Raw genomic sequence first — 14,111 nt, 5'->3', positions numbered from 1 at the left:
AAATATGGCAATTTGCCGACCTGTTAAGACTAGAAAAGGTCCTAGTTTTGCTTACCGATCGATTGTGATTTAATGGTTTTTTCATGGAATGGCACTGAAGTGTCACATTGAAGGTTCCATGATAACCGCCGTATGAACACATCTGCGGATGTTTCTAAATTCAAAATTTTACTACTTCATGTTTAAATGTTGAATTCTGCTTAAGCCGTTGCTAGGGGGCATGGACGGTAATTTGCACTTTCCAGTACCGTCCATGAACAGGCTCAATCAAACCGAGCCTGCAACATTTTCAATTATGTCGTGTACGGCTTTCTTTAGGGATTCTGTATTTATCTATTTTGTGGTCACATCCGAGTTATTTGTGCCGTGTGGGCGGCTGTAAAAGGTCTCCCCGTACATTTAATCAATGATGTTATATTTTCGATCCTTGAAGATCGTTCAGCACGACGTTATTGTTGTGCTTGTGGTCTTTTAGTTTCATCTTTTCGGCATTTTCTAGTTGGGTGGTTCCAATATTCCTACTTGAATAATGTTGAATCACCCTTAGTATATGTTGCCTGCTTTTTAAATCTGTCTTCTGACGTCTTATCTGTGATATGCAGGCTTCATAACCTCTGATCCCCTTTCAAAATTCCATTTTAATTAGTTCCACCCATTGTTTTCTCGTTTAGGGCACACGCTTTTTATTACTTGGGGACCATACGCCGCTTTTCATGGAATGGCACGGAAGTGTCACATTGAAGGTACCATGATAACCGCCGTATGAACACATCTGAGGATGTTTCTAAATTCAAAATTTTAGTACTTCATGTTTAAATGTTGAATTCTGCTTAAACCGGTGCTAGGGTGCGTGAACGGTAATTTGCACTTTCCAGTACCGTCCATGAACAGGCTCAATCAAACCGAGCCTGCAACATTTTCAGTTATGTCGTGTTGGGCTTTCTTAAGGGATTCTGTATTTATCTATTTTGGGTTCTTTTTTCATTTGTAGAAACTGGTAATATCTTTTATGCAGGTCTTTACAAATAATGTGCATGCAAATGTTCAGATCATTTGCTTACTCCGTTTTTATTCTCCAGCATAATGCATTTTACTATAATAATGAAACGGGATTTCACGTTTTAAATGTAAAGGGCTAAGAATCGCAATTGATATTAAGTATAGATTTTGTTCTGGCATATTTCTTTATCATTTAATTAATATTTTCATTGTTACGTGCCCAAGTTGATTTATGTTAAACTCTCAAATTTCGACTTTTTTAGTTTTTAGGTCTCAGCGGACCTTTGGATCTAAGCATTGTTGTTTAGTTGATTGTTGTCCTCTCAAAGTGTAAATAGACCTGTTACATGTTATTATTACGTACTGAATATTGTCAGTACAATTCTCGCAGAAAAAATGAAATAGTTTATATGTAAAATTTTGTTTGTTTAATGGTATCTATGTAACAAAAAGGCACTAGTCGGTGTGCGGATTAAAATTATTAATATTTATAAGATCTAGTTTAAGTAGAAATAAATTACTATATTTAAATTGTTATTATTTAAACTGTTACTTTTCTCTGGTTCATATTTTAATACGTATATTCTAACTTTTAAAACTTTTATTAATTGAAATTCGTAGACTACGCTCTTTGAATACGCCCGTTTGCTCAACATTGAACATAATGAACCTTTTTTCGTCAGGAGAAAGTTTAATTTAATTTTCTTTTCGCCATTGCTAGATATTAGAAGCCTTCAACAATTCTTCATGAAACACATTGATCGATTTTTGAAAGAAATATAACTGAAAGATAATATATAACTTGAAGACAAGAACATAAACAATATTTACAATTAGCCGTTTAAATCATTACACCGTTCTATCTCGGAAATGTCGTTCACTCGTTTTTCCATACACCGCAATTTAAAAGTGGGACATAAGTTAACGTGGCGTGGTTGATCCCATTTTCGATTGGAATATGATTATTGCATCAATCTTCATGTTCGTCCCTGGTTCTAGTATTATGAATACGTATTTTTGTGAAATCCTTAGGCTGATTTGAGCTAAAACCTTTAAACGCTTTTCATTTTGGTCGTTTTTCACAAACAAAAGACTAAAGGGAACAAAGATAAACAAACAAACAAAAGGAAAAAAAGGAAAAACGGAAACGGCAAGTTCTATCTGCGGTTAACAATAATGACATTATCTTGCTTTTTCCGAATAATATCTATACAAATACGTAGGTAACCCATGGATACAGAAATATATATTATTTTGCTTGAACAAATACTTGAAATAATATAACTTTTATACAATTCCTTTATAAGTTTATCTGACGCTTTATGCTGTCTCATATTAAAGTGTTTAAATAGAGATTACCATGCTAGTGTCTGATGTTACAAGAATTACCAGGCAAGGTTAAATAAAAAAGGGCCAGGCGGCTCTGCCGAACCCTTCACCGAGCCTGATTAATGTAATGACACGATAAAGCTATATCTGCTGCAGACTTAATGTAAAAGAATACCTATGAAATGAACATGGTAGTAAATTGCGTTAAAAGCAAATGGCGCATGCAATACGTACAATATTCATGCGTATTAAATAACAGAGACGGTCTATGTTACAAGTCTTTCGAGAATCGACCATATTATAATGAAACCAATAAAAGTTTACTGTTGATAATTTTATGAAATTATTCATACAATATAGCTTTATACCATTTAATATAAAAAATCAGGCACCAGTTAAAAAGCTGGAATATCGCAATATGTCCATTACCGTGTCTGTTTGTGTTAAAACCAAAGATTATACAGAAGCAAAAAAAGGAAAGAAGAAAGAAAGATAGAAAGAAAGAAGAGAAAGACAAACATCAGCTCCAGTATTATTAACGCGTCTGTTGCCTTTAAGGAGGATATAATGCCAACGGTCAATAGATATCGCATTGAGGTAACATAGTATAAAAGGTGATGTTTATGGTCTGAGTGTCATACTATTGGCTGACATTGTGATGTGATGGAACAATCTAAGTTAAACATTATATATACATCTGTATTGTATATTATCGAGTAATTCACTTACTTGCTAGTACAGTCACAGGGTTGTCTCATTCATTAATATACAGGAATATACAATTATTTGTTATAGAGGCATCAGTATTGAAAACAAAATGTATGCACCACTTCGTAATGTAAACAGCGGGAATTTTTCTCTTGAGGAATTGAATAATTTGGAAGTAAAGGAGTTGATACCAGCAATTATGTACATAATTGTATTGATGATTTGCGGAGTTATAGGAAACTCGCTGGTTCTTTACATCTATTATTTCAGGTTTGCATTTTTGTCTTATATCTGATCCATCATATTTCGTGCTTGTCTTTTACACGTTTAACTATCTAATTATCTTTTCCTTTTTAAATAATGTTTTTTTTCCAGGAGATGCTTTGGTAGTTTAGCACGGAGGAAGGTAGTCTAGTACTGGTGTAACTCTCCAGGAACGATGGTTAGGAAACTACCCGCCTATATGACTGAAATACTGTTTGGAAAAGGCGTGAAATGAAACAAACAAACAAACAAACAAACAAACAAACAAAATAATGTTTTTATTTCATCATTTGCAAAAAAAAAAAAAAAAAAAAAAAAAAAAAAAAAAAACAGTTTACGAATACATTAACGAATACATTTTTTCATGGAAGTGCCAATTCATTTTTTAGTTCTTAACATATAAAGACAATAACTTGATATGTTGATTTGCAAAAATATGTACAAATAGGACTAGTATGTTGATTGTTACATTTTTCTCTCAAAATTTTCACTTCTTTGCTCTTAAATAATAATAATAATAATAATAATAATAATAATAATAATAATAATAATGACAACGACTACAACAACAACAACAACAATAGTATACTGATAATAATAATTTAACATATTTAACAGATTTATAAATATATTAATTAGGTAAAAAAGAAGAAACGACAAAAAGAAAATAACTTGCCATTCACTCTTCCATAAGAAACTAAACGTTTATGGCAAATAATGAATTTATTATATTTTTTTCTTAACTTTCACCAAGATTATGTTTATTGCCAACAAAAAGATATTTGTTAAAATCACTGCAACCATTTTCACTGAATCACTGAATATACATTGCCTTTTGACATCACATTCTGAAAAAATACTGTAATTCTATGTTTAAGAAATATCATTATTTTTCAAACAAGAAGATACGGAACTGCTTTGACTGTTTTTAACATAAACATGAACAAAAACTCAATTTAATTCTGTTTGTATTAATTTTTTAATATATATATGATGCAATATTGAAATCGTTCCCTATTTCTATACAAATGTCAAAGATTTTTTTTTATTTTTCAGGTTTAAACCTAGCAATCATCGATACTTTATACTAACATTGGGAGTATGCGACTTCATAACGTCTGCAGTATGTATGCCGTTTTTAATTGCGGACGCGTTACATCCGTTTATGTTCACAAGCATAATCACGTGCAAAATTTTCCGTTACATCACATACAACACAGCTCTCATCTCAATCTTCACTTTATTTGTGATAGCCGTTGAAAGATACAGGAAAATATGCAAACCGCTGCACAATCAAATAACACTACCATTTGCACGGCGCATTCTTGTTGGAATAGTCTTTCTGACGAGCACTGTATTTGCTCTACCATCTTTCATCTTATATGGTCACACTTCGGTATCTACAGGATATGGCAATACTTCTGGAGTTGCTTGTTTCACCGATGACAAATTTTGCGACACTCGTATTCCAATGGTATATAATTCCATTTTATTTGTAATTGTCTTCATACTTGGAACTGTTATGGTGTTTTGTTACACCAAAATCGCTCATCAGAGGCATATAAGAGCCAAATTTAGCAAGGCACGTAAAAGATATGTATTTATTGAAAGCAGTGGTAATTTTATAAGTGAACAATCGGATAATTGCGTACACACTTCAGCTATAAATGGGTTAAAAGAAGAGTTGCGGGAAACATTTAATGACCGATCAACGCAAACAAACGATTCTGTTTTCTTTGCGTCAAGTTCTTTAAATAAGCAGAGCAACCAATTTAATGAATATTTTCCTGGTGAAAATAATAAATCTTCAGATGGAAATGATCGAACTCACTTTGAAATAAGTGAAACAATTAAATATGAACTTTACCAGCATAGCACGGATTATAGCAGGAAAAAACTAGAAGGAAACGAGAAAATCCATCAATGTTGTGATATTTGCCCTAATTGTGTTAAGGATACACAAAACGAATTCAAGTTTCAAAATGTTGTTTCACATTATGATATAATTGACAACCCTGAAGCTCTAGATAAGGGAAAAACAACAGACGCAACAATGAATTTCCGGGTCTCATCGCTAACTACAGTTAGTTACTGTGACAGTCCATCTCCGGCATTTAATGAAACGGATTATCTAAAGCAAACAAAACGTAGAATGTTTCAATGTAGGAGACACAGCATGCCTGACATTTTAGTGAAACATTATTGTGATTATATCTTTGACGGTAAAGAAAATTCATTATCATGTATTACACTTGATCTAAATATGGTAACGCTTGATCAGAAAAGGCTAGGGCACTCGTCAAAAATAACAATAGAACATATGTCAACATTTACACATGCAGAAAAATCATGCAAAGATGTTGACCTCAATCTATCTGAATTCACACAAAATACTTACAAATCTAAAGTACCTGAAGCCAAAATGAAATGTCAAAATAGAAATGGCGTAAACAAAACCTGCCATTGCTATAAAGATGAACAACTTGGAAATAAAACAAACCAGCGCAATAGAAAAGTTTTTATTAGACGCAATAAAACAAAGTCTGCAAAGTTTGCCAAACTTCGAGATAACACCCTGATAAACGTCACGAAAATGTTATTTTACATCACTCTTGTTTATTTCATCAGTTTTATACCCCATCTGGTGTTGATGATTACATTAATGTTGGATGATCAGTTCCTATCATCGCTAAATCACGTTGAAGTACAAATATTCTATATTGCCCTGCGGTCATTTATCATCAACGCCGTTGCTAATCCGTTCATATACAATTTTATGGACAAACAATTTAAGAAAGAGTGTAGACAACTTTGCAATCGGAAGAAAGTTGCAAAATGAAAATTATTGTTTTATTAGAATTTACAACTTTAGACATGGACGTTGGAAGATTTTAAGGTTGACTGGGAAAAAACAAATATTTTAATGTAATATCGAATTAGATTTATCAATATTTCTTGATATTAATATTACATGATATGTTGAAAATGTGTTTTAAATGCAAATGATGTGAAAAGAAAAAGGAAATACTAACCGCAGAAAACCAAACTGGATATTCATGGCGCAAATGTGCGGACACTTGTGTTGAACAACCAATATTTCGGAGGCCAACTTGATAGATTTCTCACATGAAAGAACCAAACTTAACGAAATGTTATACTTACTTCGTATGTACGTTATGTTATAAATATCCTCAATATTTCTTAGTATTTTGAATGCTGCAAAATATTGGATCAAATATCAGACCTTTTAAAAGGTGATTTTAACTAAAACAAATATTTGGTGTGCTGAAAGCTATTCATTTTAATAGCAGCCGACAATGGTTTTATTTACGGACCACTTTTATGGAATTTTGCTTAGAAGTTTAAATCTGCTTAATTCACGAGAATAACATTTAGTAGAGTACATTGATATTTTGAAGCACTCTATATTCTAAAATTTTGTTTAATTCACTAGGCTTTTACTTCGACCGTACCAAAATAATCTTCGAGTTTATTTGTCATAAAGCTATTAATTTGATCGTTATTAATCACCGAATAAACATTCAATTATGATATTAACTCAACCTTCGATATAACCTCGACAGTATTAAATCAGTGGATAAATTTGTCTGTAAGCTATTACTTTTGTATCGATCACAACCGTGTAAATAAGTCGGTAATATATTACTTTCGTAGTACAAATTTACTTGGTCATTCAGCAATAACTTCCATCTTACTAACAACTTTCACTAAGCTATTACTCCGGTCACTTGGTATAGCCAAGAAGATGTATCGACTGGCAAGATACAAACACTAACAGATTAAAATCGGCATAAGAAAATAAAAATGAAATAAAATAGAATAAAAATTAATAAAAAATAATTCAAACTTTTTTTTCGATCACGCTACCTAACCTTGTACATTTGTCACTAAGCTATTACTTTTATCGTACTCAAGAGGGTAAATATAATCACTGGATAAATAAATCGTTTCTAAACTACAAAAAAACTTGTTTCTTTATTATAACTGTTTTTATTTATCCGAGTTTCCTTTTGTATATTTTATAGCATTATACGAGAAGTTTCTTTATGACTAAAATTGTTTTTTGTTGAAAACCAAGGAGACTTTAACTATAAAAAAATATGATATATTTGTCACGTATGCGCTTTCAGCTTCCCACGCTAGGTATCGTAAATGGACTTGCTCAGCTTTATTTTCGCATTAAACCTTTTATCATATTTATAGCGAACAGTGCCGACCATGATCATGATAGCCAGATATGCCGCTTAATCTTAATCTGCACGGGTCGCATGGCTTCAGTTGTCGTCAGCAGTCTTATGTCTAATGACATATACAACATAATTATTCAACCTTTCCTGATTATCAAGGCAAATCCTAAAATTCGATAATTTGAAAGTAGAGATTGATAAATGAATGTACATAGACATTTCAGTTGCTATGGATTTCAAGAGAAAAAAAAACAACTCTTATATCATAATATGATATATCTGTTTCATATTTACATTGCTGGTATATAGAACTTGTTCTTTTTACATACACGTACTAATCATGGAACAGTTATTTATCACTTGTCATAAGAGTGAGAATGATCTACATTCAATTTACATTTTTTTTGTCCATGATATTCTTATTTTTGTACTGTTTTTTTCTTTTTTTTTTAAATAAAGCTATGCTTCTCAGTTATTGATCAATTGTCATAAGAGTGAAAAAAGGGAAAACTCATTTACATTTTTGTGAAAGATATTCTTGGTAATATACTATTTGTCTTCCAAAGTACGCCACCTTTGCTATTCTAGAAAAATTGCTGAATTGACACTTTTGTAATTGTACCTATTGCAACTCTCTTGTTAACGAATCATTGAACTCGACAATTTTTCTTCTGATAATGTATATTAACTCTTACAAGTTTACTGCTGAGGAGGAAATCTATTAAATTTCAATTACAGATCAGGGAAACAATTGTATGTAATATGTCAGTAGAAATTTGCTTGAGATGACGCTTAGAATATATACCGGTTATAGAATTAAAGTGAATTGGTCTGTAATAGAAGGTTTGTAATACAATAAATAATTTCATTGATAGTATTAACAAACCACGAAATAATTATACATGGACGTTGTTGGCAAGTGTGAGATACGTGTTATGATATTACATATATTTATATAGCAGATAATAAATTGTTCCAGAACAAAATATCATTACTCATCATTAAATGTTCATGCTAGAACTTTATCACAATTTGTTCTTTGAAGTAATATTTTATAAGAATATCCAAATGATACATTTCTATAGGTTTTATCAATATATGAAAAAATGTGCCCATTGTAGACCAATTCATTTTAATCCCGTAAAGCTACAACTTATGTCTCATATAATATTAAATAACAAGACCAACAAAAAGAAAGAAAACGAATGAACAAACAAAAAAGCGAACAATGTCATTTTTACGGCAAGGAACTAAGACATGGTTAAATGTATAATGTAGTGCATCACATCATTGGCAAAACTGCCTATTCTAGTCCTTATATAAGTAAACTGTTTGTGGAATATTACATTGGCGCAGCATGGGAACCCATCGCAAACACCAAAATTGGTAATTTAAGCCAAAAACCTATTCTTGAAATTGGTGCTACAGGCATATTTTGGACACACATTTATCTATAACATCATCTTTTATAAGAAGCAAATCTGTAACTGATAAGGGGAATCCGTGGCTGAGTCATGAGGGTCGATGACTTGAAACCATTTGCCTTAAACCCCTGTTGGTATGAGCCGCGCCAGAGTCTTCGGATTCTTTAACGTGAGAAATGTATCCAGCTAGCTTACGGAACGTCGGTGGTTCTACTCAGGTGTCTGTCTGTGCCTGAATAAATCTACAGAGGTATAGCTGAGGTATTTCTTGCCCTGTTAAGCCGAAATGTCGCCATATGACCTATATTTTGTTGGTGCGACGTAAAAGCTAACCAAAATAAATCTAGTACTGACATAATTTGTTGTTAAGTTTACAATATGATTTTCATTATCTTGCAAATAATACAATAACAATAAACAACAATATTGTGTGAACTCTTTACAAATAATATTTGAAGTAGAATAAACAATCATTCCACCATGTTTATACAAGTAATGATACAAGAATACTCTTAATAATTTACCGTATTTCGACAAGTTTGTAACGAGTTAAGGCTACTTATTCTCTGCTCCGGTATATTTTGGTAACATCTTCGGATGTTTCTAAATTCAAAATTCTTAACTCTAAATCTAAATGTCTAATACTGCTAAAGTCGGTGTTAGGGGGCTTGCACGGTAACATGTATTTTCCAGGACCGTTCATGAACCAGTTCAATAAAACCCGAGTGGAACATTTTCAGTTTTCGAAACATAAACATTTTTTTGTACATGTATTTACATAATTTTTGTCGGTGTTTCGCAATCTATTTGTCCATATTTTTCGTAAGTACATGCTATTTACTTCATTGTCACATCTGGTAAATGTACATCTGCTTCACATATAATATTTCGGTAAAGATTGCGCATGCGTTGTTTTTAATGCCCTCGTGAGGTATAATCAGTTTACGAAACCTGAACATAATGGACATAATGAAATATTCATCTTATTCCATAAAATATACCCGCACATAATTTTATATTAGCTATTGATTTTGTAAACGTTCCGAATAACAAAATCTTGTGTTCCTGAAAAATATTTCATAACGAAACTGATTTTATACTTCTGACGGTTGTTATATGATTTGATACCGTCATAAAAGTGTGAACAGCGTTAATTTAATATTGGCTGTAATTTATTTTACAAAGAAAGCTGAAGTAATAAGAAATATTTTGTTCAAGATAAGATGTAATATATTTATCCTGTAAGCGCCAATTCTTTAACGAAAGAATGTTTTTCTAATTACGGGCCTCCTTCAAAGTGCTGTTCAAAATATAGAAACAAAGGAAATACATAATGAGGATACACATGTATGTTTTCAAAACCAAACATCATATATATTTAAATATATTACCACCAATAGTTAACTAGAATGTTTTTGTCCTGTAGATGGTCGTCTAATATGACAAATATTTCGTTGAATTCAGATCGGTCAGGAAAATGGAAAGTGTACAAAAAATGAAAATTGTGAACCAAACTTTATAACAAAAAAATTAATATTTCTATCTTGTTTTCTTAATCACATTAAAAGATGTTGGTAGATGGTCGGAATCTAGTATAGTGACCATATGATGTCACTGTGCGACTGTAATGGTGCGTTTATATAACTATAATTAAAAACCCAGTATGCCCCAGAAATTCTTTAATTTTTATTTGATCAAAATCTCTTTATTTTTAGTATCCAACAAGTTACTTATTGGCCAATTACATGAACTGTCTCTTTATTATGTTGCTATTTTATTCAGGTAAGCATCTTACATGCTCTAAAGTCATTATTTAAACATAAACATATGTTTGACATCTCTAAAGATGTTATCCTTTATTCATGACTGAGGTGTGCCTTTTATATGTCCGTAATTGACTTTACATCCTGCAAAGATATGACCAAATAGGGCACTAAGCACTAACCATTTTCCTCCTCTTATTAGTATATGATTTACCGAATATGCACGTGCATATTTAGAACAGATTGATTTGGAGGGAGCATGTTATGCATTAACTATTTGTTAATGTTTACAGTCTGTTGAATTATTTAACCCTTGCACCTTTTATGTATGATTAAAATTGTATACATATACATGTATCAAGTATTTATGTAAACGGTAACATATATAAAATAGTTTTAATAACTCAGTCATATATATCTTTACACAATCGAACGAATTTGTGTGGGAATGTACTGCTTTTCTGAAACGTTTCTGTTGATGTTATAGAAAAACAAATAAATGCAATTTAGTTCTTTTTAGTTTTAAACTCTTAACGGACCGATGGAACTAAGAATACATTAATGTTAATCAATTATTCTTTTATTAGATTATCTATTTAGGAGTTTGGCTATATGTAAGCACATGATCAGGCTATTGCTATCAATAATGTAAATGATCAGATTTGTAATAAGCTGACAAAGCTAAAATCTTTCCTTTACTGGTTCTCTGGGTCTGGTAACAAAGGGGCTATATATTTACTTAAATGTACAATTAAAGCATGCACATGTTTTAAAACTGTTACACTAGAATGAAAGACAAGAAAAAAGAAAGATTCTACAAAATAAAATGTTTGAAATATAAACCAGACCCTTATATTTCTAAATACTTGTTTGTAAAGATAATAAATATAACAAAGGAAATAACTTAAATAATAACAGATACACCGGTAAGATACAGAGACGGATGATACTGGCGACATGAAAGAAATTGATTTGGTGGCACTGTCAAATGTTAACAAAATAACTTACTCCGTTTATTAATATGGAAGTATAAATTACTACCCGATGTTATTATGGTTATAATTAGGTACCTGGCGTTATGCATAATGGCCTAGTAAATGTGAAAAATGACGTAATTAATGCTTAGAGATTTTCAAAATGGCACCCGATAAGTAATTTTAAAATAACATTAAATGTAGTTAATGATAATAGCAACATATAGGTGCGTCTCCGAATTTGTCGTTACAGTAAGAAACTGTAACTTAAACCATCAATAATTGAGAATATAGTTACAATAATCCGGAGGCATGTTATTGATGTGAAATATCCACAAGACTTAATAAAATAAGGTTATTTCAAATACACAAAAACCCACTTTATATCTTTCTACTTTTTTTAACACCCATATTTCAAAACCTATTTATGTCATAACCGGCAGTATAGCGAGCAGCAACAATATATAAAACTCTGCGTATTTTTTTGTATTTAAGAGACCAATAATAAATGTTTTGTATAATTATGATGATATTTTTAGAGCTATGTGCTACTTGAAATGGAAAATTCTGAGAAATTATTTCATAATCCAAGTGTTTACTTATTTGCATTGTAAATCACTGCTTTGTCTTCTGGCACAGTTGTCAGTGAATAATTAGCCGAGTTATGAGATTTTTTTGATATACTGTCACGTAATTAAAAACAAAGAAAATAAGGCTCGTACATGTCAAATATAAATGAGATGATATGAAATTACGAAGAATTTTATGTAGTCATACTGTGGCAATTTCTCATAGTTCCTATAAGAAACAGAACGGCTTTCTCTTGAATTTCTTTCATGAATAAAAATATGGTCAAATCTATCAGGGCTAAGTTATTTGATTTTCGAGTTTATATTATTTACTACATTAAATAAATAGTTTAAAAATCATAATCTTTTATAAAAACGGCTCTTCATTTCACATGAAGATGATATGCAACATAGTAAACTAACCGTTTATTTAGAGTAACTATATTTGTTTAATATAAATATCAAATGTCAATTAATAGTTAAGATAAGATAAAGTATAAGTTTTAAGCTTCGTATTCGTTCTCTATTGAAATGTATTGGAAATGTCTGTTCTTTTGCATTATGATCTTAAACAAAACAATACTGTTTTATCGATCTCGGAAAGACGACAAATAATGTCCCAGCGTAATAGAGATGGAGCCAATGACCTATACCGCTGCCATGGAACACACGGTACTTTAAAGGGTGTGAAGTCTGCATGGTTTGAAGTACAAATAAATCTTATCTATAGCTATGACACATAGGCCATGTCGGGTTTTAATATTTTCAACAGAATATCATTATCAAAAGTGGCCCGTACATCTATCACTGCCCAGCAGGTATGTCCAACACAGCCCTCTTGCTTTTTCCATACCATTCACAAAAGCACTTAAAAAAGGTTATTTTGAATAAAAGCGTCTATACTTAGACTGATTATGCGATAATAAGTGGTTGTCGCTTACATTATCATTCATAGTCATTAATTATAAGAAAACAACTTATTTCAAGACAGATCCGTCGACTGTATGTTTCCACTTCGATGAATACATTCGCTGTACCAAGTCTGCTATCAGAGGTAACAATTCCTCTAGGCAAAGAGCATTTTCAATATTTCAAGTATAAGTAGTTTATCTAGAGCACATGATATTGTTTGAAGTTTAGAGTTGATTTCTTTTTTAGACATGAGATTTGTCCCAGCAACTTTAAATGTCAACTTCCCTTTGTACTACATATACTTTTCTTATAACTTTCCTTGTAAATGTAGGCAGGGAACCACACTATGTAGTATTAAGCATTAAATCGGTGGATAACTTTGTCTATTATCTATAACTATGCAGGCTTCATAACCCCATTCAAAATTCCGTTTTGTTTAGTTCTACCCATTGTTTTTTTGTTTAGGGCACACGCTTTTTATTACTTGGGGACCATACGCCGCTTTACAAGGAATGACACTACTGTGTCAGAATGAAGATTCCATGATAATCGTCGTATGAATACATCAGCGAATGTTTCTAAATTCAAAATTTTACCATTTCATGTTTAAATGTTGAATTCTACTTAAGCTGGTGCTAGAGGGCGTGGACGGTAGTTTGCACTTGACAGTACCGTCCATGAACAGGCTCAATCAAATCGATGTGTTGGGCTTTCTTTAGGGATTCTTATTTTCTCTATTGTATATAGATAATATTAAACCACCGTTTAATTTGTCACTAAATAAATAATTTATATTACGTTTGGTAGTGATAAATTTCCCATTTACTGGGTAAATAGGTCACTCAGCAATAATTCCGATCATTCTTACATTAGTATTAATTAATTTATAACCTGAGAAATGGGTAATTACTGGTAAGATATCTAGGAACTAGGACAAGGTGGATCGACCACCGAGATATAA

The 14,111-nt window shown here is 31.6% G+C and overlaps 1 protein-coding gene across 1 annotated transcript; it reads left to right on the top strand.

The window, feature by feature from the left end:
• Positions 1-3,093: 3,093 nt before the first annotated feature.
• Positions 3,094-6,139, top strand: LOC132714268 (uncharacterized). The gene is made up of 2 exons (XM_060697094.1): positions 3,094-3,306; positions 4,357-6,139. Exons 1-2 carry the CDS (start codon positions 3,146-3,148, stop codon positions 6,137-6,139), a joined length of 1,944 nt encoding a protein of 647 aa, XP_060553077.1. The 5' UTR covers positions 3,094-3,145.
• Positions 6,140-14,111: the final 7,972 nt, after the last annotated feature.

This window comes from Ruditapes philippinarum, unplaced genomic scaffold (genome assembly GCF_026571515.1).
Source record: "Ruditapes philippinarum isolate M1 unplaced genomic scaffold, ASM2657151v2 ctg3251_1_1_1_1, whole genome shotgun sequence".
In the NCBI taxonomy this organism is placed as follows: Eukaryota; Metazoa; Mollusca; class Bivalvia; order Venerida; family Veneridae; genus Ruditapes; species Ruditapes philippinarum.
The sequence above is the reverse complement of the archived record's forward strand: the minus strand, read 5'-3'. Positions and strand labels throughout refer to the sequence as shown.

What these genes read in the sequence shown, in the direction of transcription:
- LOC132714268 (XM_060697094.1), top strand. Translation starts at nt 3,146, where the DNA reads ATGTATGCACCACTTCGTAATGTAAACAGCGGGAATTTTTCTCTTGAG. An exon ending in CTTTACATCTATTATTTCAG is followed by an intron (nt 3,307 to 4,356) that starts GTTTGCATTTTT and finishes TTTATTTTTCAG; the next exon opens with GTTTAAACCTAGCAATCATC.